Source organism: Cydia amplana, chromosome 21 (assembly GCF_948474715.1).
Source record: "Cydia amplana chromosome 21, ilCydAmpl1.1, whole genome shotgun sequence".
Classification (NCBI taxonomy): domain Eukaryota; kingdom Metazoa; phylum Arthropoda; class Insecta; order Lepidoptera; family Tortricidae; genus Cydia; species Cydia amplana.
Window position 1 is genome coordinate 7,194,384 of NC_086089.1, and position 26,418 is coordinate 7,220,801.

Genomic DNA, 26,418 nt, shown 5'->3' on the forward strand with positions numbered 1-26,418 from the left:
CTAGTAAATAAATAAAAGTCCCATAAACTCACACGGCCGGCTCCACACAGACTCCCTGATGTTGACGCGTCGCGCGCCGCCGCCGCGCTTGCGTTTCCGTCTCGCATTGATCTTCTGACGGCTGTCGTTATTCGACAGTTTCCTGACAGACTTGTGGTATAAGCAGCGGGAGGAAGCGTTTGATATCTGAAACCAATCATAACCATTATTATTATTTCTCGAACAAGTATCGGACTGTTACTAGTGTTATTGTGTCAAAATGTTTGATCATGAATCACAAGAATGTACCTAGACATGTAGACGTACGCGCATCCTTCATGAGCAACAACAACAACAAGCTACCTGTCTCTATCGCACTAATATGGAAGATTGATAGGAAAACAGGAACAGGTAAAGTTTCCCTGTTGTAGCGCAACGATTGTCATCTGCCGAAGCGTCAAAAACGACGCGGAACTTTGTCAACGTATTTTTAAAGCGCAAAAGGCAATGATGAGGAATATAGTATAGGTCCTTGCCTTGACGGCTATCTAATGATTCCCCGACCTCAATCAATCAATAAGGCACCCACCTTGACATGTTTAGTAAGCACCACATAATAAACCTATACTTTCCATGTAGTCTGTATATCTACAAAATACACATATTGTTAAATTTAATTTTTAACAAGCAGAAACCTCTGCAACCGATGCTATTAAGCTTACAATAAATTTAAAAGTGGAAACATTACTGTCTTGGGTGAGACTTGAACTCACGGCCTCTGGATCGATACTCCAGCGCTCTGCCATCTAAGCCACCAAGACCTCATCCATATTCAGCAAATCTTTCCATCTTTTGAGGACTTGGTGGCTCAGATGGCAGAGCGCTGGAGTATCGATCCAGAGGCCGTGAGTTCAAGTCTCACCCAAGACAGTAATTTTTCCACTTTTAAATTTATTCTAACACATATTGTTGTTTTAGTGATAGTAGGTATCCATAACCTCTAGCCCATACGTCAAACCTTGCCAAGCAAAATGAAATTTTATTTTGTCAACACAAAGTTCAAATTAGAATGGAACAGGAGACCTTTTTATAGGTATCTGGGCGGCTAAAGGATAATTAAGCTAATAGGACTGACCAGCTCGCACTGCATGTCGTCCAGCTCGTCCTCCATAATTTCCAGCTCGTCTGTGTCCTTAGCTGGAACCAGCAGCAGCTTGGTTTCCGGACATGCGCTGCTCACCACCAGCTGGGACGACTTGGAAAATATCAGGCGATGGACCGTCCTGTCCAATCCAGAGGGGAAATTTAAGACAACCATTGACGACCGGTCTGGCCTAGTGGGTAGTGACCCTGCCTGTGAAGCCGCGGTACTGAGTTCGAATCCCAGTAAGGGCATGTATTTGTGTGATGAGCACCGATATTTGTTCCTGAGTCATGGTTATTTTCTATGTATTTAAGTATTTGTATATTATATACAGGGTGCTTCCTGTAACGGGAGCAATAAATTAAACTGTAGGCTGTACTCCTAAAACTGACCAACATTTGTTCAGCAACTTTTTAAAATAACTCATGTTTTGATTTTTATTACACTTTAAAGTTTATTCTAAGACGCAATGTATTGCAAATTTTGTTATGTTTAAAGCGTGACAAGCAACGTCAAACACACTGATGTCAGCGTACATTGAAGGCAATATTTATTTTGTATGAAAAAGAGGTAGCCTAAAGAATTCATAATTTTTAAAAGTTGCTGAACCAATGTTGGTCAGGTTGAGGAGTACAGCCTTTAGTTTAATTTATTGCTCCTGTTACAGGAAGCACCCTGTATATCGTTGTCTGAGTACCCACAACACAAGCTTTCTTGAGCTTACCGTGGGGCTTAGTAAATTTTTGTAAAAATGTCCTATAATATAGATTAATTATTTATTTTACAAAGGAAAGTTTAAACAAAGCTTTTTGGTAAAAACTTAATTTTTGATAGAAGCTTTCATCGCCGACTGTACTTTTCTGTCAACAGTCAACTAATACTCGACGAGTCAATTCTATTGGTGCTCCCACTGCTCCCACATTTGCTGTTATAAAGGGAAATGGTTCTAATTTAGCTTGCAAGATTTGGTTACACACATGGGACAGATGAAACTAGGGATTGCAGAACCGGTACTGTTTAAAAGAACCGGGATTTTCGGTACCAGGCAAAACTGGAACCGGGATTTCCCGGTATTTTCGGGACTGCCTTCAAAAAAAGTTTTTGCCTCAATTTTCAGTAAAAAAAGCGTAAAACGACCATGAATCTTTCTCTAAACATTGATAAAAAGTAATGACGGTACCCATTTCTTTTTGACTATTTTTGTTTTGATTTTAATATGTGGTCAGCCGTAAAAGTCTTAGCATCAGCCTTATTATTATTGATAAAATATATTTTTTTAAAACATCATATTTCATGCTAAGTAACAGAAAACAGTCAAATATTGTACCGGAAATGCTAGTCCCGAAAATCCCGAAAGAACCGGGATTTCAATTTTGAAATCCCGGTTCTTTGCTTGGCTCTAAATCCCGGGAATTCCCGGTACTTTCGGTTCCGGTATTTCCCGGGAGCAAACCCTAGATGAAACTAAATAAAAGCTGAACAATCCACACAGAACGAGGTGCCTCGCGAGAAAATTGGTGCGCGGAGCAGCTAGGTCAGTGGAGACATATGCCTCGCCCAAGGCAATGCGGCCACGAGTGGGTTTGCCTCGCCCGAGGTACGTCTACACCAGTGGTTCCTAACCTGGGGATAATTACCCCCGTGGGGGTAAAACTGGTATTTTACGGGGGTAATAAGCTAACCTAATATAACAATACAACAAACGTACACGTTTAAATTTTTTATTACCATTGGGAGGAGGGGTAAAATCAGGTTCCCTAGTTAGTCATAGGGGTGACTGGATTGAAAAGGTTAGGAACCACTGGTCTACACAGACCGGGCGGCTTCGCGCGGCAATATCCTCGCGAGATGGCTCGTTCTGTGTGGGCTGTTCTGTACCTATAAACGACCCGCCTATTTATATTGAAACAGTAAATATAAATGACCTTGGTATGTAGCAGGGCGGTTGGAAAACCTCCCTGGTGGCCGCGTCCTGGCAGATGCCATCCAGCAGCACTATATCCTCCATCAGCTCGTTCACCACGAACACCTATACATCACAAGCCCACTATACACATACAACATGACCCTCTCACAAAATATTTTAATTTTAATATAAATATTAAACTTATGTGTTTATCCAGTATTTTTAGCAAATCCTCGACTAGCTATGGTAATATAACTTGATACCGATCTAAACTAAATAGGTACTAGTTGTAAACTGGCGTATGAGGTGGTAGACAATTGGTACGAAATGTCGGAGGGCCCGTTTCTCAAAAGCTTGTAACTTGTAATACAAGTGGAAGTCCCTTTCTAACAAAAGCTGTCAAAATGTGACATCCGCTTGTATTACAAGTAACAATTAAACTTTGTAAATTGTTCTTGAATAAATAAACTGAAACTGAGAAACAGGCCCCTAGTCGTCCCAGCACCTCCACCAATAGGGTATTTGACTGTATTAAAAGTAAATTATTTCACCACAATCACCACATACGTGAAATAAAGCACCAGATAATTATTAGAAAAACATAGAGAGCAGTTATTTTTAAACACAAATTCTATTTAATTTAATAAATCGGATAGAAATATAATAAGATTAATAAGTAGGCGAGTTGACCGTGACGTCACGATGTAATGTTTCATATGTGGAGTCCAAACGAGACAATTTTTCGCCAATCTGATGAAATTGTCCGATGTAATCAAGCCGTGCGGACACAAACGCCAATTTGATTCCCCGATCAAATCACAAAAATGCCAATTTTCGTAGTTAGTAGGTATCTATGGAATGCAAATTGGTGATGAAATTTGTGTACGTGTGGACGCTAGATGAGATTGGCGCCAATTATTTTCCTGATCAAATCGGTCGATTTGCCCAGCTCGTCTGGACTCTGCTAGAAATTCCATATTAGCAAATCGTTTTGACAGTTCTAAAAAAGTAACTGATTTGACTAGTGGGAGAGTACCCTATTTATTGATTGAGGAGATAACACAGAAAACATACATAGGATGAACAAAAACTTAAAATAACATAAATGACTGGATTACAGTATCTCGGACTTACCTTGATGACCTTGAGGCAAGGCACGAAGGCGTGCTCTAAGCGCATGCTGATCTTCTCGACGGACCAGCTGTGGTACGCGGGGACGGTCGGTAGCACCATCATGGACAGTTTAATGCCGATCTCACGCCACATCGCTGCTTCTAAACTACATAATAAACACTCAATAAAATACATTTAGGTCTATCACCACAGGGCGGACACGCCATACATCAAAAATCATTTACGTTTATATGTGTGCACGGCACGTCTGTACACGCGTCATTGTGTATGTGTGGGTAAGTCGCTTTACTGAAGAGTCCGCCAGATTCATGTCGCGGGGCGAGGTAATGCGAGTCGGGGCGGTGCGAGGCGTTCTGTATGATAATACTATTACTTATTCTGTGCTATCACGGAATTCGGACAGTTGGTGAGAAATTATAACGGTCGTTGTAGAAACTTTTCTTGCTAAATTTTCTACAAAACCACCGCAACGCCTAAAATATTTGGTAGAATTGTGACTGCATGCGATTTGCTAGCTCGTCTTGTCCCTATCTGTCGTTATGCCATAGGCGACAAACGACGATCATCAGCTGATTAACTTAGCAGACGTTTATAAATAACGCCGTTAGAATTTATTTTACTTTAGAGATTTTTAAAATGGTTACCCCATAATAGGATGTGGTGCGAGGTGGAAAGCCTCCCTAACGATCGACAGCGTGATGTAGTACGCTTGCACGGCGGAGTCACAGCGCACCGTGTAGCTGTATGGCCGGTTGGTCAGAACCTGTAAGATATTCTGCTAGAAACGATTTCAATTAACCATTCAAGGTAGGTAAGGTACCTTTTAGTCAATCAATCAATATTTTTTATTTGTTAAACCTATGTTACATAGGTGTTACAATTGAAGGGATGTTTACAAAAACAACATAACTGCTTAGAGCGGTTGACACTTTTTTAAGAACATTGTTAATCGTTTCAGGTGTCAACCAGTGTAGTCAGTTATGTTGTTTTTGTAAACATCCCTTCAATTAATTACTTAGTATCACTATGTCTCCCCAAAAATAAAAATAAACTGTCAACCGGGACATATTTCATACTAAAAGGGGGGTTTGCGACAGGGATTGGGACGCTAGTATGTGTAAAGTACCATACCCAAAGGTATCATACTACATTCATAAAAGGCTTGCTATAATTTGTTTGTCTTCCCCATACATTAGAACACGTACGCACACACATAAAACTTAGCGTAATCCGACTCTAGCCGTATGGTAACAGAAAAAAGCGGCCAAGTGCGAGTAGGACCCGCCCATGAAGGGTTCCGTATTTAGGGGATTTATGACGTATTAAAAAAAACTACTTACTAGATCTCGTTCAAACCAATTTTCGGTGGAAGTTTGCATGGTAATGTACATCATATATTTTTTTTAGTTTTATCATTCTCTTATTTTAGAAGTTACCTCAATATTATTTTTGAAGACCTATCCATAAATACCCCACATGTATGGGTTTGATGAAAAAAAAAATTTGAGTTTTAGTTCTAAGTATGGGGAACCCCCAAAAATTATTGTTTTTTTTTTCTATTGTGTGAAAATCTTAATGCGGTTCATAGAATACATCTACTTGCCAAGTTTCAACAGTATAGTTCTTATAGTTTCGGAAAAAAGTGGCTGTGACATACGGACGGACAGACAGACATGACGAATCCGTTCCGTTCCGTTTTTTGCCATTTGGCTACGGCACCCTAAAAATTACTTAAAAAGCTTACCCCGAGTACGCCAACGGCATTCCCAGAGACAATATAGTCCTTGCTCGGCTCCCCAAACTTCAAATCGGTCAGGAACTCGTAGTTCGGTATGGCCTCGTCGATGTCATCGTCCGGGGGTATGTAGGAGGCCTCCAGGAGGCCGGAGACCAGGATGTAGAGGCCTTTGGGCTCGTCGCCTATGATAAACAGAATTAATCTCCCCACCTTATCTTATCTTATAACTTTAAACGAGCAATTCTTGTATATTTATTTATTTATATTGTATATATATCTCGGGAACGGCTCTAACGAGTTCGATGAAATTTACTATATGGGGGGTTTCGGGGGCGAAAAATCGATCTAGCTAGGTTTTATCTGTGGGAAAACGCGCATTTTTGAGTTTTTATATGTTTTCCGAGCAAAGCTCGGTCTCCCAGATATTCTTAATACCTATTATCGAATGTAATAAAGTTTTTTAAGTATTAACAGCAAAAATGACACGTATGTATTTATTTTTTTATCAATAAACGATTTATCTATTTATATAATAATAATATAAGTCAAATTAAGAGTTAAAAAGCGGTTTGTTAAGTGCTTATTGCACTATTCCACTAACCCGGGGTTTAACCGGCTAAACCTGGAGTTACCATGGTTACTAGTACAATTTGACACTGGGTTAACGGTTTAATCGCTTAACTCCGGGTTAGTGGGATGGTGCAAGTGACCTGTTGTCCTGTTTGGCGACCTAACCAACGAAGTTTCTCGTTTTTTTGCGAAAAGTTATTTTATTATCTTTATAATGGCAATATGTCATCAAAGTCAACTCAGTAGGTACAGTCAGCAGCAATAGTTGCTAAGCGGGCGAGGTGTTCAAAATGATCTTGACGCGACTTTATTGTTAAGAGAATAAGAGTGAGTCTAGGTAATTTTGAACACCTCGCCCGCTTAGCAACTTCTGCTGCAGACTGTACTAAAGTGGTGTAAACTAACCTCTAGAAATAAGAATCTCATTAATATTGTAGTTGATTATTTCGGAGTTTTCTATAAAATAATCAGCCACTCTCTCGTTCCCCTGTAGCCAGGAAATAGCTCGCAACTGGGTCTGAAAAATAATACCACAGAATAAATAATAGTATGTACTAGCTACAGAAGATTAAACTCTATACAACTCTAACAAAACGCGTAAATTACTACAGATATGACCGCTAGGTGGCGCAAGCGCGAGCAGGCTTCCGTTCCGTAGCGGTGCGTGGCAACCACTATGGCTAGACACTAAAATTGGTGTCGGCCGCATGTACTTGTAGCGACGCGACGAAATCGCGGAGTGAGCCATGCCTGATAATACATAGATAGGTACAATTTAAGGTACCCTTTTGATAAACTTTCAATATTCCTATCTTTTCAAGAAAATTATCTGTATAACTACCTAAATTAAGATTTCATCACATATCTCGTCACACATACTAGTACATGTATAAGCATGTCATTTATACTTAGTAATAACTTTTTATTATAAGTAATATTTGTTTACATATAGGAAACTATAGTCTATTACCTACTAGAAAGATGTTACTTTATATACTTAAAGCTGGTAAACCAAATCTTGTCAGTAAAAAAAGGCGCGAAATTCAAATTTTCTATGGGATGATATCCCTTCGCGCTTACATTTTTCAAATTTGCCGCCTTTTTCTACTGCCAAGATATGGTTGACCAAGTATATCTGTTTTATAAGACTGTTTGTTTCTTAATAAATAATAATAAAAAAAATAAAACCGGCCAAGTGCGAGTCGGACTCGCGCACGGAGGGTTCCGCACCATCAACAAAAAATAGAGCAAAACAAGCAAAAAAACGGTCACCCATCCAAGTATTGACCACGCCCGACGTTGCTTAACTTCGGTCAAAAATCACGTTTGTTGTATGGGAGCCCCACTTTTATTTTATTCTGTTTTTAGTATTTGTTGTTATAGCGGCAACAGAAATACATCATCTGTGAAAATTTCAACTATCTAGCTATCACGGTTCGTGAGATACAGCCTGGTGACAGACGGACGGACGGACGGACGGACGGACGGACAGCGGAGTCTTAGTAATAGGGTCCCGTTTTTACCCTTTGGGTACGGAACCCTAAAAAATTACCTCTGGAGACGACGGGGCGACAAGACTGGCTTTATGGCGGACATATTGAACCTTTTCTTGGATAGCCATCACTAGCAAACGGTATTCCACTTCATCCAGAAATCCTGGAATACAAAACAGCATCAAACAACTGGATTAGACTAACTACCTAGGATGCAATTTTAACACGTATAAAGTCGTCAACGGACTTAAACGAATGTACGGAATACCTTCCTTCTTTAAGCCGGATTCGAACCAGCATTTTCAGCATTCACGGCTATGACTATGGCACCTATCTCTATTTTTTTAAGAATATGCAATCTTGAAAGGCTTGGCTCCTCGGGCATGCTCTAAAGTAAGTACCTAACTAATACTCTAAAACAGTGTTTTTCAAACTGTGGGTCGCGACCCCCAGGGGGGTCGCGGCACTTGTCCAAGGGGGTCGCGAAGTTCAGCTTTGAGAGAAACTTATAGAAAGCAATTTCATTTTTAGGGTTCCGTAGCCAAATGGCAAAAAACGGAACCCTTATAGATTCGTCATGTCTGTCTGTCTGTCTGTCCGTCTGTCCGTCTGTCTGTCCGTCCGTATGTCACAGCCACTTTTCTCCGAAACTATAAGAACTATACTGTTGAAACTTGGTAAGTAGATGTATTCTGTGAACCGCATTAAGATTTTTACACAAAAATAGAAAAAAAACAATAAATTTTTGGGGTTCCCCATACTTCGAACTGAAACTCAAAAATTTTTTTTTCATCCAACCCATACGTGTGGGGTATCTATGGATAGGTCTTCAAAAATGATATTGAGGTTTCTAATATCATTTTTTTCTAAACTGAATAGTTTGCGCGAGAGACACTTCCAAAGTGGTAAAATGTGTGTCCCCCCCCCTGTAACTTCTAAAATAAGAGAATGATAAAACTAAAAAAAATATATGATGTACATTATCATGTAAACTTCCACCGAAAATTGGTTTGAACGAGATCTAGTAAGTAGTTTTTTTTTATACGTCATAAATCGCCTAAATACGGAACCCTTCATGGGCGAGTCCGACTCGCACTTGGCCGCTTTTATTTAAACTTAAAAATAATCCAACTTTAAAATTTAAATTTGAAGTTTAAATCTTAAAGGTCGTAATTTACATAATCATTATTCGATAGGTAAACTGTATTTTAAAAGTAAAGGTTTAACTGTATTCAGTGTGAAGAATGAGCTTGTTTCATTTTGACTACTTAATTTGTCAAACCGCGGTTCCTGCCGCGTGCCGCGACACGCAGACGCGTAAATCATTTTCCAAATTCAATCTATTCCTTTTCTGGTTTTGATATCGACCATAGATAAATATATCATTATATTATAGTAGATTATAGTAGATATATTATAGTAGATTATCATTAGTCATAATTCTGAAACCGTTAACCTTTCAGGAATTTCCTACGGTTATCCTATAGATAGGTTAGGTTAGGTTTGTTTTATGGCAATCCTGAAAAGTTACGAGTTTCCGAGAATAACCAAATTATGACTAACGAAAATTCGGACAAATAATACATTATGACTTAAAACTTTATGGGAAACAATAGAGACCCCCCCCCCTAGAGGGCGAGCAGAATAGACAGACTAGACTACGTAACTACTACGTATTCCTTTCTCGTAGTAGAAAATAGGTTCACTTAAAAATATAGTGTAAAAATTAAACATTGCAAATATAAATAATACCCAAATTAGACCTTAATGTGATAGATATAAGATATAGTATTTAAGTAAAGAGTGCTGTGTTAATTTTTTATCAAGCAGAAACGTCTGCAAACGATGCTATTAATTGCTATTGCGATGTTATTATACAGAGGGCGTGAGTTCAAGTCTCACCCTTAATTTACCCATTTTTAAATTTATTCTTAGTTTAAATAGTGCCGTATTTCGCCAGCAAATTGTCAAGCAGTTTGGCGAAACCATATCATTGTAACTGTGTATTAATACTTTTGTTAAAATCACTACATAGTATAAAACAAAGTCGCTTTCCTGTCTGTCTGTATGCTTAGATCTTTAAAACTACGCAACGGATTTTGATGCGGTTTTTTTAAATAGATAGAGTGGTTCAAGAGAAAGGTTAATGTGTAATTTGTTAACCCGTGCGAAGCCGGGGCGGGTCGTAACTAATAAAAGCGGCCAAGTGCGAGTCGGACTCGCCCATGAAGGGTTCCGTATTTAGGCGATTTATGACGTATAAAAAAAAACTACTTACTAGATCTCGTTCAAACCAATTTTCGGTGGAAGTTTACATGATAATGTACATCATATATTTTTTTTAGTTTTATCATTCTCTTATTTTAGAAGTTACAGGGGGGGGGACACACATTTTACCACTTTGGAAGTGTCTCTCGCGCAAACTATTCAGTTTAGAAAAAAATGATATTAGAAACCTCAATATCATTTTTGAAGACCTATCCATAGATACCCCACACGTATGGGTTGGATGAAAAAAAAATTTTTGAGTTTCAGTTCGAAGTATGGGGAACCCCAAAAATTTATTGTTTTTTTTCTATTTTTGTGTAAAAATCTTAATGCGGTTCACAGAATACATCTACTTACCAAGTTTCAACAGTATAGTTCTTATAGTTTCGGAGAAAAGTGGCTGTGACATACGGACGGACAGACAGACGGACAGACGGACAGACAGACAGACAGACATGACGAATCTATAAGGGTTCCGTTTTTTGCCATTTGGCTACGGAACCCTAAAAACCGGCCAAGTGCGAGTCGGACTCGCGCACGGAGGGTTCCGCACCATCAACAAAAAATAGAGCAAAACAAGGAAAAAAAAAGCAAAAAAACGGTCACCCATCCAAGTACTGACCCCGCCCGACGTTGCTTAACTTCGGTCAAAAATCACGTTTGTTGTATGGGAGCCCCACTTAAATCTTTATTTTATTCTGTTTTTAGTATTTGTTGTTATAGCGGCAACAGAAATACATCATCTGTGAAAATTTCAACTGTCTAGCTATCACGGTTCGTGAGATACAGCCTGGTGACAGACGGACGGACGGACGGACGGACGGACGGACAGCGGAGTCTTAGTAATAGGGTCCCGTTTTTACCCTTTGGGTACGGAACCCTAAAAACAAAACCTTCTTCCTTCAGTTGTGCAGCATCGATCAGCATGTTGTTGAGAGTGGAGGTAGTGGCCTGTCGGGTTTTCACTGTAATGGCCGTCCAGGGCCGGTCGCGCTGCAGCAACCCGAGTTGTCGGGTCACTTTCAACCTACAAATATAAACAGTAAGCGCCACTAACCCGGGGTTAACCTGTTAAACCGTTAACCCAGTGTCAAATTGTACTGGTAACTCCAGGTTTAACCAGTTAACTCCGGGTTAGTGAATGGTGCAAGTGGCCCTAAGTGGAATATTGGAGACCGATTATCCGGTATAAGCTCTGACTTGCCAACTATTGCTGCTGACTGTACCCATGTGTGTCGTATTGGTAAGCTATATAGGGTTTACTTTACATTGGACAATTCATACCTTTAGTATTGACAACCAAATTAAACTCCGTGACCGTACCTTGTACCCACAAAATAGTTAAAAATGCTATCATTGTCTCTATCGCAAAGCAAAAAGGCAAAACATAGTGATACCAAATTTATAAATTTCGACACCACTGTAACAGTTTTACCTATGTTTTACAAATAAACACTTTGACTATTGACTATCGCACTTCCACTTCACAAATTACACAATATGCATATAACATTCAAGATTTCCGTCGACTGTATAGAGGGTCTAAAACCTCTCCTCTTTAAAGTCGGTTAAAGTAAGGTATCTAATTTACCTATCCTCCTCTAGCCTGGCGGTAAGCGCTTCTTGTATAGTCCTGTTGTCAACCAACTGTGGAAGCAGGTTGCACACCTCTTGTTCCGCCGTCACGAAACCCTACGGTTCAATAAACTGTCTATATTTTGTCACAAGATTATACTAGTAACAGAAGTGTTTAAAATGATCTTGACGCGACTTTATTGTTAAGAGAACAAGAGCGTGTCAAGGTAATTTTGAACACCTCGCTCGCTTAGCAACTTCTTCTGCTGACTGTATTGGAGAAATAGAAGCGTGAGCTATGTACGGAGTGAAAAAAAAACTGGCCAAGTGCGAGTTGGACTCGCGTTCCAAGGGTTCCGTACATTAAGTCAGACTCACGCTTGACTGCACATTTCTAATAAGTTTTCCTGTCATCTATAGGTAAAGAACTATTTTGTGTATTTTTTCAAAATTTTAGACCCAGTAGTTTCGGAGATAAAGGGGGATGGTCAAACAGACATACAGACGCACGAGTGATCCTATAAGGCAGCGGTCGGCAACCCGCGGCCCGTGAACCTGTCACTTGCGGCCCGCGAGCCTCCCTGGCTATTTTGTATGTAAAAAACCGGCCAAGTGCGAGTCGGACTCGCGCACGGAGGGTTCCGCACCATCAACAAAAAACAAGCAAAAAAACGGTCACCCATCCAAGTACTGACCCCGCCCGACGTTGCTTAACTTCGGTCAAAAATCACGTTTGTTGTATGGGAGCCCCACTTAAATCTTTATTTTATTCTGTTTTTAGTATTTGTTGTTATAGCGGCAACAGAAATACATCATCTGTGAAAATTTCAACTGTCTAGCTATCACGGTTCGTGAGATACAGCCTGGTGACAGACGGACGGACGGACGGACGGACGGACGGACAGCGGAGTCTTAGTAATAGGGTCCCGTTTTTACCCTTTGGGTACGGAACCCTAATATTGACAAACGACAATGTCTGAAAAAGTCATAAATATTAACAAAGTGCGGCCCGCGTCAACTTCGTTAACTACTATGTGGCCCTTGGCTGCTAAAAGGTTGCCGACCGCTGCTATAAGGGTTCCGTTTTTTCCTTTTGAGGTACGGAACCCTAAAAATGAACTTTTGTGGGAGACTTTTGTCTTCAGCACACACACAACACAACATACACAGCTGTTAACTATTAGATAACTTTAGTCCCTACCCGCTAGGGCGGCGCCACAATCATGCACAGTGCTAACGAATATATCCTTTTAACCTCCTAAGGCCCAGTGATACAAATAAAACCCAAAATTTGCCACTAAAATTTAAACCTACAGTGCAGGGAATAGAGTTGTTTTGTATTTGTTTGAAAATTTAACGAAACAAAAGAAAAGCTGTGTCCAGACGGGCTAGGCAAACCGACCGATTTGATCAGGAAAATAATTGGCGTCAATCTCCAATTTAATCACCAATTTAAGATTTATGGTGATATTTGAGCCCTCCAAGTTAAAAAAAATACTCCAAAATGAAAATACTAAGCGTCACAAATTAGTATTCTTGCGTTCGCACCCCATTTTATCGGTAATATCGGTCAAATTGGCGTTTGCGTCCGCACGTCCTGATTTGATCGGACAATTTCATCAGATTGGCGAAAAATTGTATCGTCTGAACTCAGCTTACTGCACGCAACTCTGTGAAGGTTTGGGACACTAACAACTTAGTTAAGTTAATGGAAGCATCATTTTGCCACGTATAGTGCGATTATCGCTTTTAGTTCCCTCGAGACGCTCTTACCCAATACAAGAAAAAACTACGATGAAAACGCACCTTCCCAACGTCATAACCGAACGCCAGCTGTTTGTCGATCATACGATCCATGTAGCCCATGATTTTCGGAACAGTCACTCTGGAAAATATAAAGTCATTAAAAATATTTTTCTACTCCCGTACTTTTATTTATCATTTAAAGGGTCGTGCACACACCTTTAAAACCCTACCTTATAGTTGTCAAGACAAGTCTTTAGTCTATTCCCCAAAAAAGTATTTGTGCATACACGCAGTATCTTTTTGGCGATTTTACGATACTTCGTGTAATGACCACTTAAAAAATATTGAATGAAATAGGTACAGTGTTGCCAACCTTATTTTAAATGTCATCTCTGACAAATAAATGAACCATAGACGTGTTTTTTTTTAATTTCATTCATTCATTCTTTTCCCGCCCGTACCGATCTTTGCTACTTCTTGAATTAAAAATATTTGTTAAATTTACAATTTTATTTAAAAGTAAGTGCTTGGTCGTAGAAAAAGTATTGTATGCAACGTTGTTTAACCAAGTCAAAAAAAACTCGTGGCGTCTTTATAAACAATTTTCGGCTTCGCCTCAAATTGTTCCTCACGCCACTGGCCTTTTTTGACCTCTCTTAAACAACGGTTGCATAAAATACTATTGTCATGTGTGTGTATCTTATATGCCGTTTCTTATAATCATCTCTGTAAATTACAACGCGTGCGTACACGCACACGCACCCAGTGTGCACAGGCCTTTAGCTGGGTTTCACCACTGTTTTATACTGCAACAATTTATGTTGATATCTGAGGGCACTTGGTAGCCAATGCAGTTTAAATAAAAAAAAACTGAAATAAAAATACGGTAAATTTTTTTTCTTGGCTTTATAGGTTATACACCAACTGTATTCAAAATTAGAAGCTTGTATGTCTACTTGAAGTACTTTAAAATTTTGATGATCAATTAGCGAGTCAGTTGTAAGTAAAGTGCAGTCGAGCTCATAAATATGTATATTGTATACATTTTTTCACCTTATTGCAATGGATAAGGTGAAGAAATATATATGTCGGCGGCCTATCGTAAAGTTCCTGTGTTGTTTTGACGGTAGTCACATTAAACCAATAGATAGATAGGATAGGTCCGTTAGGTTGCTTCAGACGCCCGAAGAGCAAACCGGTCAGAAATAGGAGCCCCGCGTAGCGGGGCTTCGTCGATTCAGAGAACGAGCCTAGGAATTTCACAATCTGGCGGATATTACGATCGGCCGCCGACTTATACATATTTATGAACTGTAGGTACCTGGCTAACTTGCATAGCCGTAGGAATCGCAGCATCCGCAGCAGCTTAGTCGCGGTCAGAATACTGGACTTGGACGTGTACTTGTTGAAGTCCTTTATGATGGTATCCAGCATGTCTAGGATGAAATCTGGAATGGAGGCACAGAATAAGTAATAGTATTATCATACAGAACGGCCACGCACCGCCCCGCCCCGACTCGCATTACCTCGCCCCGCGACATGAATCTGACGGACTTCTGGCGTGCTCTCAGTAAAGCGACTTACCCACACATACACAATGACGCGTGTACAGACGTGCCGTGCACACATCTAAACGCAAATTATTTTTGTATGGTGTGTCCGCCCTGTGACGGAGGTGTGCGCAAAAATCTCAAAAGTAAAGATAGGCCCGTTTAAATGCCAAGCGAATATGCGCACTAACGAACATGTGCACAAACGCGATTTGTGCAACAACGAACTAACCTACTTCGAAGTGCCCGTAAGGCCTGTCTTTACGAAGTAATATATAAGTTAACGTTTCAAAAACTGCTTTTTATCGATCGCTGCAGTTAGCAGTCTAACTCTATAGTTCGTTTTTTTAGCATTAGAAAGAAGGTAAACAAACTTGACGTCTCTTTATATTAAAAAATATTGAAAAACGCTTTAAACATTTTGTTTATATTACTTATGAAAGCAAAAGGTCGTATATGATTTATAATTCTACCATATTTGCTGTGACTTATTTTTCAATGGTGATTTTTAATAAAAAGACATGTCAAGTTCGCTTATCTTCTTTCTAACGCTAAAAAAAGCGGCCAAGTGCGAGTCGGACTCGCCCATGAAGGGTTCCGTATTTAGGCGATTTATGACGTATAAAAAAAAACTACTTACTAGATCTCGTTCAAACCAATTTTCGGTGGAAGTTTACATGGTAATGTACATCATATATTTTTTTTAGTTTTATCATTCTCTTATTTTAGAAGTTACAGGGGGGGGGACACATATTTTACCACTTTGGAAGTGTCTCTCGCGCAAACTATTCAGTTTAGAAAAAAATGATATTAGAAACCTCAATATCATTTTTGAAGACCTATCCATAGATACCCCACACGTATGGGTTTGATGAAAAAAAAATTTTTGAGTTTCAGTTCGAAGTATGGGGAACCCCAAAAATTTATTGTTTTTTTTTCTATTTTTGTGTAAAAATCTTAATGCGGTTCACAGAATACATCTACTTACCAAGTTTCAACAGTATAGTTCTTATAGTTTCGGAGAAAAGTGGCTGTGACATACGGACGGACAGACAGACGGACAGACGGACAGACAGACAAACATGACGAATCTATAAGGGTTCCGTTTTTTGCCATTTGGCTACGGAACCCTAAAAACGAACTATAGGTACCGACTTTTCATTGTTTTGTTTTCGCGGTTCATCCGTAGTTTTTTCAATTGTGATAAATGTTACCAACCCCCCGTTGCCATGACAACGATGAAGAAGTCCAGCTTGTTCCAGTGCGAGGAGAAGTACCCTCGCACTCCGAAGGCGCACATCTTAATCACCATCTCGAAAAAGTAGACCGCAAAGAAAAACCTGAAAAAACTTTCATCATGTAATAACACACAACATGTTGTAACTTGTAATAACAATAACACAATGAGCGGTCGATTCCATGGAGCCGTTCTGTCGCGAAATACTTATATGTATGTTATTCTATAAGGTACATATATGTAATATACGCATGGCTGTTGTTGTTAAAATAAATAAATAAAATAAATCAACTTCGTGCCGACTAGGGTTTGCAATCCGGATCCGGAATGTATGAAATTATCCGGATCTGGATCCGCGGATCTTCCCATACATTTCGGATCCGTCGTGCAAACCCTAGTGCCGACAAACACGCCTTTTCTACAAGAAAATAAATCGCCGGCTGCCAGAAATCGATCCCGGCGATTTGAGAAGCTTTCCTTTTTCCAAGATTTGACCCACACTAACTACGAGTTAGACCAAAATATGTGTGCAGCGATTTCGATAGCGCAGACTGTGCAAGTATTATTAAAACGTCATAATTTCATAGAAGCTTGATGTTTAAAATAACAATAACACTCTAATAACTTGGTCTAACAGTCTAACTCTAGCTGCAAAATTCAGTATTGTTATCAGCGTCAGTGGCAACCAGCTAAAGCTTAATTCAATAATACTGTCTGATCTGATCTATGTAAATAGGATAAAAACCGGCCAAGTGCGAGTCGGACTCGCGTTCCAAGGATTCCGTACATTAAGTCCGACTCACGCTTGACTGCACATTTCTATAGGTTTTCCTTATAGGTAAAGAACTATTAGGTATGTGTATTTTTTTCTAAATTTTAGACCCAGTAGTTTCGGGGATAAAGGGGCGGTGGGGTCGGACAGACAGACAGACAGACGCACGAGTGATCCTATAAGGGTTCCGTTTTTTTCCTTATGAGGTACGGAACCCTAAAAAGTGATAAGCAACTTACACATTAAGCCCCTTAATCGTGTTGACGACTTCAACACGCGGCTGCGTCATGGCGACCTCGCTCAGTATGACGGGCGTGTTGCAGAGAATCATGACGTAGATGAAGATGTCGAAGCGTATGTTGTTGACGAAGCGGTAGCAGCGTTGCCGCAAGGGGGCGCGCGGGATGCGCGCGTTCGCGACCTCGGGGGTGATCATGTGGACCAAGCGGCGGCGGAGCCATACGGCGTGAGCCTTCACAGATAAAGTGTGATTTTTTGACAAAAAAAACATTTTACACACACAGTGTAAGGCCTGAGTGGACGCTCGAGTTGGGCGTGCAGCGGGGCGTGCGGCGTGCATGTTAAACAAATGCAAGCGTATAAAGGCCTGAGTGGCCGCTGTAAGCGGAGCGTTCGGCGGGGCGTGCAGCGTGGCTGTGGGCTTACGCGTGATGTGAGCAGCGTGCACTAAGGCCGCTCCTATACGCTTGCATTTGTTTAACATGCACGCCGCACGCCCCGCCCCGTTGCACGCCCAACTAGAGCGTCCACTCAAGCCTTACACTTAGGGCTCATTTATACGATGCGAGAACTCGCATGCGAGTTTCATTACATTGCGGGTTTTGATCGGTCGGTTGAATTGGACGTAACCAACAGTCCGCAATGTAACTAAAATCGCATACGAGTTCGCGCGCCGTCTAAATCAGCCCTTAGGGTCGGTTGCACCAAACCGTTCGTATCGTTAAAGAGTTCGCAAATTCTTTATGTAAATATGTGTATTTGTGTATGTATATGTGTATGTATATGTATCTTATTTTATTTTATTTTTATTTGTGTTATACTGTTTTTGTATTGTGTTTTTCTGTGCTAAAATTCTTATATTGAATATGAAACACCTACTGACATGACATAAATTTATTAATTTCCGCTACCTAAAGGTTGTCTGGAAGAGATCGCTTTTTAGCGATAAGACCGCCTGTTGTTTAACCTCTTCTTTCTGTATTATCCGTATTGTTTTCTGTAATGAGGTGTACAATAAAGAGTATTTGTATTGTATTGTAAATATGGAAAGTATCATAGTAAGGCGGGCGAGCGCGCCGGCTGACGTTGATCAGTCTGTCAAATGTGGTTGGTGCAACTGGCCCTTAAGGGTGCTGCTTCAACGTGAGAAATTATGTTTCCGTACTTACGGATGCTCTCGTCTACAAGTCGCAGTCCACAAGCGATTTTCGTGAAATTTTGTGAGTAATTTCTATATTCTCCTAAGGCCCAGCCATACAAACGAATCATCCAAAATTTGCCACTGAAATTTGAACCTAAATAGTAGGAAATATAGTTGATTTTGCGTTGTTTGGAAATTTAACGAAACAAAGCAAACGCTACTCTGTTCCAAATGAACATGGTTTAAATTACATCGAACTGAATAGGTACTATAGGTAGGACCTTGGGCCTTAGGAGGATATAGGTAATTATGTAGATTTTTTTTTATTTCGATTTTTTTTAAATAGGCGGTGCCATAGGGTTCGTGAGCTCTACGGCCAAGTAGATCTAGCTAGGAGATTGTAATATGTCTACTTGAATAAACTATCTTATCTTTATCTTATCTTATCATACCTAGCGAATCATCCATTCTGTGGCGCCAATGAAGATTGAAGGCACTTACCTTTTCCACAGCGTCCCTAGCTGACTGCATAGACTGACTGTTCTGATTCATGACGGCAGTCACGTGGGGCGGGGACAATTGGGAAAACCTACCTTCGGTTTCCACAGCGTCCCTAGCTGGTCCAGGTTGATCCAGCCGTCATCAGAGTCAGCTGCCACCTCCACGGCCTGCACCAATATCCTGACGCTGTCTTTACTGATCTTGCCGTACTCGTACTGTCTGTTCTGATTTACGGCAGTCACGTGGGGCGGGGACAATTGGGAAAACAACCTACCTTCGGTTTCCACAACGTCCCTAGCTGGTCCAGGTTGATCCAGCCATCATCAGAGTCAGCTGCCACCTCCACGGCCTGCACCAATATTCTGACGCTGTCTACTGATCTCGCCGTACTCGTACTGTCTGCTCTGATTTACGGCAGTCACGTGGGGCGGGGACAATTGGGAAAACCTACCTTCGGTTTCCACAGCGTCCCTAGCTGGTCCAGGTTGATCCAGCCATCATCAGAGTCCGCCGCCACTTCCACGGCCTGCACCAATATTCTGACGCTGTCTACTGATCTTGCCGTACTCGTACTGACTGTTCAGATTCATAACGGCAGTCACGTGGGGCGGGGACAACTGGGAAACAACCTACCTTCGGTTTCCACAGCGTCCCTAGCTGGTCCAGGTTGATCCAACCATCATCAGAGTCCGCCGCCACCTCCACGGCCTGCACCAATATTCTGACGCTGTCTACTGATCTTGCCGTACTCGTACTGTCTGTTCGGATTCATGACGCCAGTCACGTGGGGCGGGGACAATTGGGAAAACCTACCTTCGGTTTCCACAACGTCCCTAGCTGGTCCAGGTTGATCCAGCCATCATCAGAGTCCGCCGCCACCTCCACGGCCTGCACCAATATCCTGACGCTGTCTTTACTGATCTTGCCGTACTCGTACTGTCGCCAGAACGAGATCTTTAGAGACTTCAGCACCCGCTGGTTAGCTTCTCTGTAATAAAGAACGTATTTGGTGTAATTTGTATTTTCCGGTTCAGTTCTCGAATGTTAAAGAAACAATTGCCTACGTCTTGTAGCTCTTGTATACGGGCTAAGTGTAAGGCCTGAGTGGACGCTCGAAGCGGAGCGTTCGGCGGGGCGTGCAACGTGGCTGTGGGCTCACGCGTGATGTGAGCAGCGTGCACTAAGGCCGCTCCTACTCGTATACGTTTGCATTTGTTTAACATGCACATCGCACGCCCCGCCCCGCTGCACGCCCAACTCGAGCGTCCACTCAGGCCTTACACTAAAACTACGGCGGTGGTGGCACTGGTGGCCTATTATGGTCATTATGTAGTTGTTTTGTATTTTTGTGGCCAGCCAAAGGGATTTTCCCTTTGAACCTGATGCTGTCAGTCAAATGGGCTGGGCTATAAGCCTGTTTGCCGCCGTGGAAAAAAAACCATACTTAGGGAGACCATACCTAGATTTCGGTAGGTTCCTACTTGATTTCAGCCCGTGTGGTGCGCCTATATAAGCGGCCTTCAATAGCGGATAACTTTGAAAATGGCATTTTGCCTACTAAACTAGAAGCAATTTCTATTGTAAGCAAGATAGTGTTGCTAAAATATGAAGTGATTCTGGTTTTATAGAGATTATCCCGAATATAACCTAATGTCCCTTACTGTAAAGTGTGATTGAATGATACACATAGATATAGTACATTATTGTCGAGGCTCGGAAGTAGCTACTTGCAGGCTGAGGATTCGTTTTAAACGGACGACCTTGGGAGTCCGTTTAATTCAATCCAAAGCCAGCAAGTAGCCTTCCAGCCGAGTCATATATAGTGCTTTTCTCAAAAATGGTGCAAGAAATAGAAATATTTTACAGAAGCAACGTTCTAATTTTCACAGAAAAAAGTAAAACCATTAAAAAGATTTGCTTGCCGCCTTAATAAAAAAAAGAAGTGTATTTTTCTGCTGAAAATACGCCAACGTATTTGAGACACCTAAATAGTCGCGGTACCAACATTATAATAACAAGTGTTGATCATCTGTTTGGCTGTTTAATGGACGTATGCCTTCATTTTATATGGCCATTTATAGTTTTAAAAAGTTTGGAACTCGTTAAATAATGGAATTTGTATGCAACATTGCAGTCCCGAAATCGAGACTGCAATGTTTTTAACTTTTTAATTTTTTGAATGTTAATGACTTTGCCGTCCATTTTTGAGAAAAATTCTATAGATATAGCTGGTCAACCAGATCTTGTCAGTAGAAAAAGGCGGCAAATTTGAAACTTGTAGGCGCGAAGGGATATCGTCCCATAGAAAATTTGAATTTCGCGCCTTTTTTTACTGACAAGATTTGGTTGACCAGCTTTAGTTACCTCATCATCTCAGCGAACTCTTTCTTCGTAGGCTCATTAGGTATCTCCCTCTCGCAGTCCGGGCACGTGGTGTACCGATAGCCCATGTACGTGTCGTCGTCACTCTCCTCTTCGCGGCCAGAGACAATCTGGGTCTGGTATGGGTGCTTTATTGTCGTGCCTGTGTAATAAACAGCGAGGTTAAAGCTTAAGTGTAAGGCCTGAGTGGACGCTCGAAGCGGAGCGTTCGGCGGGGCGTGCAGCGTGGCGTCGGAGTCAAGAGTAATTTGAGCAGCGTGCACTAAGGCCGCTCCTACACGCTTGCATTTGTTTAACATGCACGCCGCATGCCCCGCCCCGCTGCACGCCCAACTCGAGCGTCCACTCAGGCCTTACACATTCATTGCCACCCAGCCAAACAAGACATCAGCGTCAGGCCACAAAAATTTCGTCATATAAAGCTGTAGTACCACGATCCCTACTATCGGGTCGTCCGGCCTGGGAACGAAATCATAAAATACCCGATAGTCGGGTTTTCGGCAAGTTATAAATGTGTTAAACTGGTTAGGTACAGTACGGTTAAGCGCAGTATAAACCTGGGGGTTGTGATTGCAATAAATGTTTTTATAATGTACCCTGAATGGGGTCGGCAACTGTCAAAAGTTTGCATAGATGGCGCCATCATAGCTTGCCCCTTTCTCTAGTTTTGTCATTATCAGAAAATGCAAAGCTTTTTATATTCCCATAGGTATAGAAAAATCTACTTAAACATACACATGTTGCTTATTCTTCGTTAGATCTCGCAAAACAATAGGGCAAAAAGGGGCTTATTAATACAACTTAGCAAACATCTGGGTTTTTTTTTCTCTTTCTACCAAATATTTATGTCAATTTACCAGTCAAGGACAAACCATTATTAACTGCTTATAAGATTTGACATGCAGACGTTAATGAATGGTAGGTGGAGTAGGTAAACGTATTTGAAATGTCAAAAAAAAGTAATATTGTACTTACTTTCTTGCACCAAATCCCAGTTCGCATCCGCTAAAAACTTATCCATTTTTAGCATGGAAATGCACCGGTCCCTCGTCATATTGAACTTACTTTCTTGCCAGTGGCGTAGCTAGGCGTGGGCAAAGTGGGCCGTCGCCCACGGCCTCGCGCCCCAAGAGGGGCCTCGCGCAAGACCCCTTCGGGTACAGTGAAAGAAATGGGCCTCGCAGATGCGATTTCGCCCACGGCTAGATTATTTCACGCTACGCCACTGTTTCTTGCACCAATCCCAATTAGCATCAGCTAAAAAAACATCACAAAGAAAAGTTATATTGAACTTACTTTCTTGCACCAAATCCCAGTTAGCATCAGCCAAAAACTTATCCATTTTCAACATGGATATGCACCGGTCCCTCGTCATCATGATCCGTTTGACGCAGTTGGTCATGTTGGCCTTCTTGGCCAGGGATATTTGGGACAAGCCCAGGACCTTCAGAACCTTCTGCATGGTTGTGGCGTTGATGACCAGGGATAGGATGACCAGGCCCGTCGTTTGGATGACCATTACCTGGAGAAATAATATTAAATCTTATAAATAAGTAGATAGGTACTAATATTATATGATAACAAATCAGCCTATATACGGCCCACTACTGGGCACAGGCCTCCTCTCGTGCACGAGAGGGTTTGGGCTATAGTCCCCACGCTGGCCCAATGCGGATTGGGGAGATAACTTATGTACTATACTAAGTATAAAATAATACAATAAATATACAAAATCTGCTTGACCAAGTCTTGCTCAAGCAGATTTTGTCAGTAGAAAATGGCGGCAAATTTGAAAAATGTAGGCGTGAAGGGATATCGTTCCATAGAAAATTTTAATATCGCGGCTTTTTTACTGACAAGGCCTTACACCCTGGCGGATTGCATGAGTACCATGTCTAATGGCATAGGCAAGGACACCATCATCTTGGTTCAATTAAATTATTGAGACACCCCAATAATCCGATCTGTGTACATTACATAATAAATTGTAAAATATTGATACTTACATTTCCAACATCAGCGATCTCAGGAGTCTCCCTCACTAGCAGGGCGAGGCACAGCGACAGCGGCCCTCTCAGCCCGCCCCACACACACGCCAGGCTCTGCTGCCACGTCATACCGAACCCTAAACACCTCAGAACAGGCGTCATTATCGCGTACGCCAACATCCTCGACACATACACCGTCGTGTATGTCACAAACACTAACGAAAGTTCACGTAAAGTCAATGAAGCGGACATGGCTTCGAATATAACGACACCGATCATTGTAAAAATTAAAGTATTCGCTGCGTGCGACATAATCATCCAGAAATTCGTCACTATCTGCTCCACATCGCCCGCTATCGTCGCTTTGCGATTACTTATAAGCACTCCAGCTATAACCGTACCCAGTAACCCGGAGACATATAGAAACTTCTCACCAAGGTAGTAAGTTAAATACGCGCCGGCGCAAGTAACAGTGACAGCGCAGAGTAAGTCGTAATACGTCAAAGACACTAGAGTACCGACGATGTATCCCATCACTATGCCTAATAAAATACCACCCCCTGCGAAACGAAGCAGCATAAGCGAAATTTGAGCCGGACTACTCACAGCTTGAGCTAAATACCCAAATATAAGTGTGTAAAATATCATCACAGTAGCATCGCCTATAACACCTTCCCCGAGCAGCAAAACACTTATAAATTTGCACCTAGACGCCTCTTTCAAAAGTCGCACGACCTCCATCGGATATATAGGAGAACATATAACTCCAAAAAGCATAGCTGTGCCAAACGACCAATTCACTTCAATAACAAAAAAGGCCATGAACGCGGCCATTGTGCTTGTTAACAACACACCCGGAACAGACACTAGAACGATCTGCGGAAAGCTTTTCCAAAAAGAGTGCGCGTCGACCGAATACGATATATTAAAAAGTATAATAGGTAAGAAAGCTAATAGTATATAGTCGACGTCTATGAAACAAACGGATACTATAGGTTTAAAGCTGGGGTATCGATGTGCTAAATAGCCGAGTAAAGCGCCTATAGCAAACATAACGACCCTGTAAGGTACACACATACTGGTCCATAACATGAGCGCTCTTATTACGACGCCGAAAAGCAGAATCGCGAAAATGAATAAGAAAGAAGTAGCAATGGGGTAGTATTGCGGCAGGTCGGTTACAAGTGTAACATTTTGGGTTACATTTTGAGCGTCACATAATTGTATTAGAAATATTAAAAGTAGTGTTCTTGCCATTTTGTAGAAGCCAACTAGATTATTGACAAGTATATTTAGGGCATATAAACTGTTTATAAAAAAAAATATTTAAATTTGTTGATGCTTAAAAAATATATTTGTACTCTATGGAAAAACAACAACAAACAAACAATCGAAACTCGAAACTATCTAAGATTACCCTTAGCTGCTCTTTTCAACAAAACAACCAAAACTAGTTAAAATCAGTGAATTTATTAAATGAACGCACCTGTCGAATCCCACGATATGACGTCACCCATAAGCGTTCTGGCTCATATATGAGCCACTGGGAGCTGACAGATTAAACATTTAAATAGTTTACGAAATAAAATAATTAAAAGCATAGTTTTTAGGCATTCAGTAACTATAATTATAATAAATAAACAATTAATTACATTACAACAACTAAAACTACATTTATCAAAAATTATATGTTGCACTTTTACTTAATTTAAAATGTTTACAAATAATCAGTCAACATTATCATTATATTAAAATGTAGTATCAAACAGATGCAAAAATCATAGTAGTATCAAAATTAGATGTCAAAATACATATCAGAACCCGAAATGTCTAAATTCATGAACGGGTCCCGGCGCAAGAGGTTAGATAAACAATTTTTAACTATAGTTGGTCAAACCAATTTGTCAGTAAATAAGAACCAAAAAAACTCTATTCGTCCTTTTCGTTTGGGTGCTAGTACTAGTGTAAGACAAAGATAGTATGATTATCTCTGTCTATGTTTGAAATGAGACAGTCTTTTGACAAACTATAACTTCACGCCCTTCCACAGAGCGTAGATACGGTCACATTAAAAAATATTCATCTCTACAACCTCTTTCTATTAAAACAACTAGCTTCTACAAGTTAAATAAGTTTTTGTCAAAAATTTCATTTTTGGTGCACACTTTTATCGCTGACTGTACTTTTCTTACGACAGACAACTAATACTCATCGAGACAATTCTAAAAACCCCTAACACAATTAGGTTGCGTTGTTTCATCACAGAGTTCCTATGGCCACCTCCTGTCTCCATCATCAGATCAGCTCGATGGTACCATAATATTGCATTGTCACCCGACTTACATGTGTATGCAAAATTTCAGCTCAATCGGAAACCGGGAAGTGGATCAAATTTAACTTGCAAGATTCCATTACATTTAGTTACATACAGGTCGACCTAATAAAAGCTTGTTAAAAATACCTACGTCTCTTTCATATACACAAAACTTCAAAGTGACAGATAAGGACAATAAAGTTTAGCTCACGAACGATTTTAGGAATTTTATGAGTACTCTTTATAACTTACGTGTCTTTACATTTAACTCGGAGGAGGCTTACGCGCTTTATCGTAGAACAGCGGTCGGCAACCTGCGGGCCGCGGGCCGCATGGGACCCGTGAACCTGTCACTTGCGGCCCTCGAGCCTCCCTGGCTATTTTGTATGTAATATAGGCAAACGACAATGTCTGATAAAGTCGTAAATATTAACAAAGTGCGGCCCGCGTCAACTTTGTAAACTACTATGTGGCCCTTGGCCACAGAATAAGTAATAGTATTATCATACAGAACGGCCACGCACCGCCCCGCCCCGACTCGCATTACCTCGCCCCGCGACATGAATCTGCCGGACTTCTGGCGTGCTCTCAGTACAGCGACTTACCCACACATACACAATGACGCGTGTACAGACGTGCCGCGCACACATAAACGCAAATTATTTTTGATGTATGGCGTGTCCGCCCTGTGCCTTGGCTGCTAAAAGGTTGCCGACCGCTGTCGTAGAAGGAAACATAGT

The 26,418-nt window shown here is 41.0% G+C and overlaps 1 protein-coding gene across 1 annotated transcript; it reads right to left on the reverse strand.

Moving 5' to 3' along the window:
* Positions 1–24,621, reverse strand: LOC134658193 (sodium/hydrogen exchanger 10-like). The gene is made up of 18 exons (XM_063513801.1): positions 23,383–24,621; positions 22,673–22,898; positions 21,359–21,518; positions 19,808–19,982; positions 17,352–17,584; positions 16,322–16,443; positions 14,875–15,001; positions 13,614–13,692; positions 11,824–11,924; positions 11,126–11,259; positions 8,024–8,127; positions 6,877–6,988; positions 5,908–6,083; positions 4,808–4,926; positions 4,164–4,308; positions 3,049–3,152; positions 1,115–1,262; positions 1–186 (listed from the first exon to the last, which is right to left on the reverse strand). Exons 1-18 carry the CDS (start codon positions 24,619–24,621, stop codon positions 1–3), a joined length of 3,690 nt encoding a protein of 1,229 aa, XP_063369871.1.
* Positions 24,622–26,418: the final 1,797 nt, after the last annotated feature.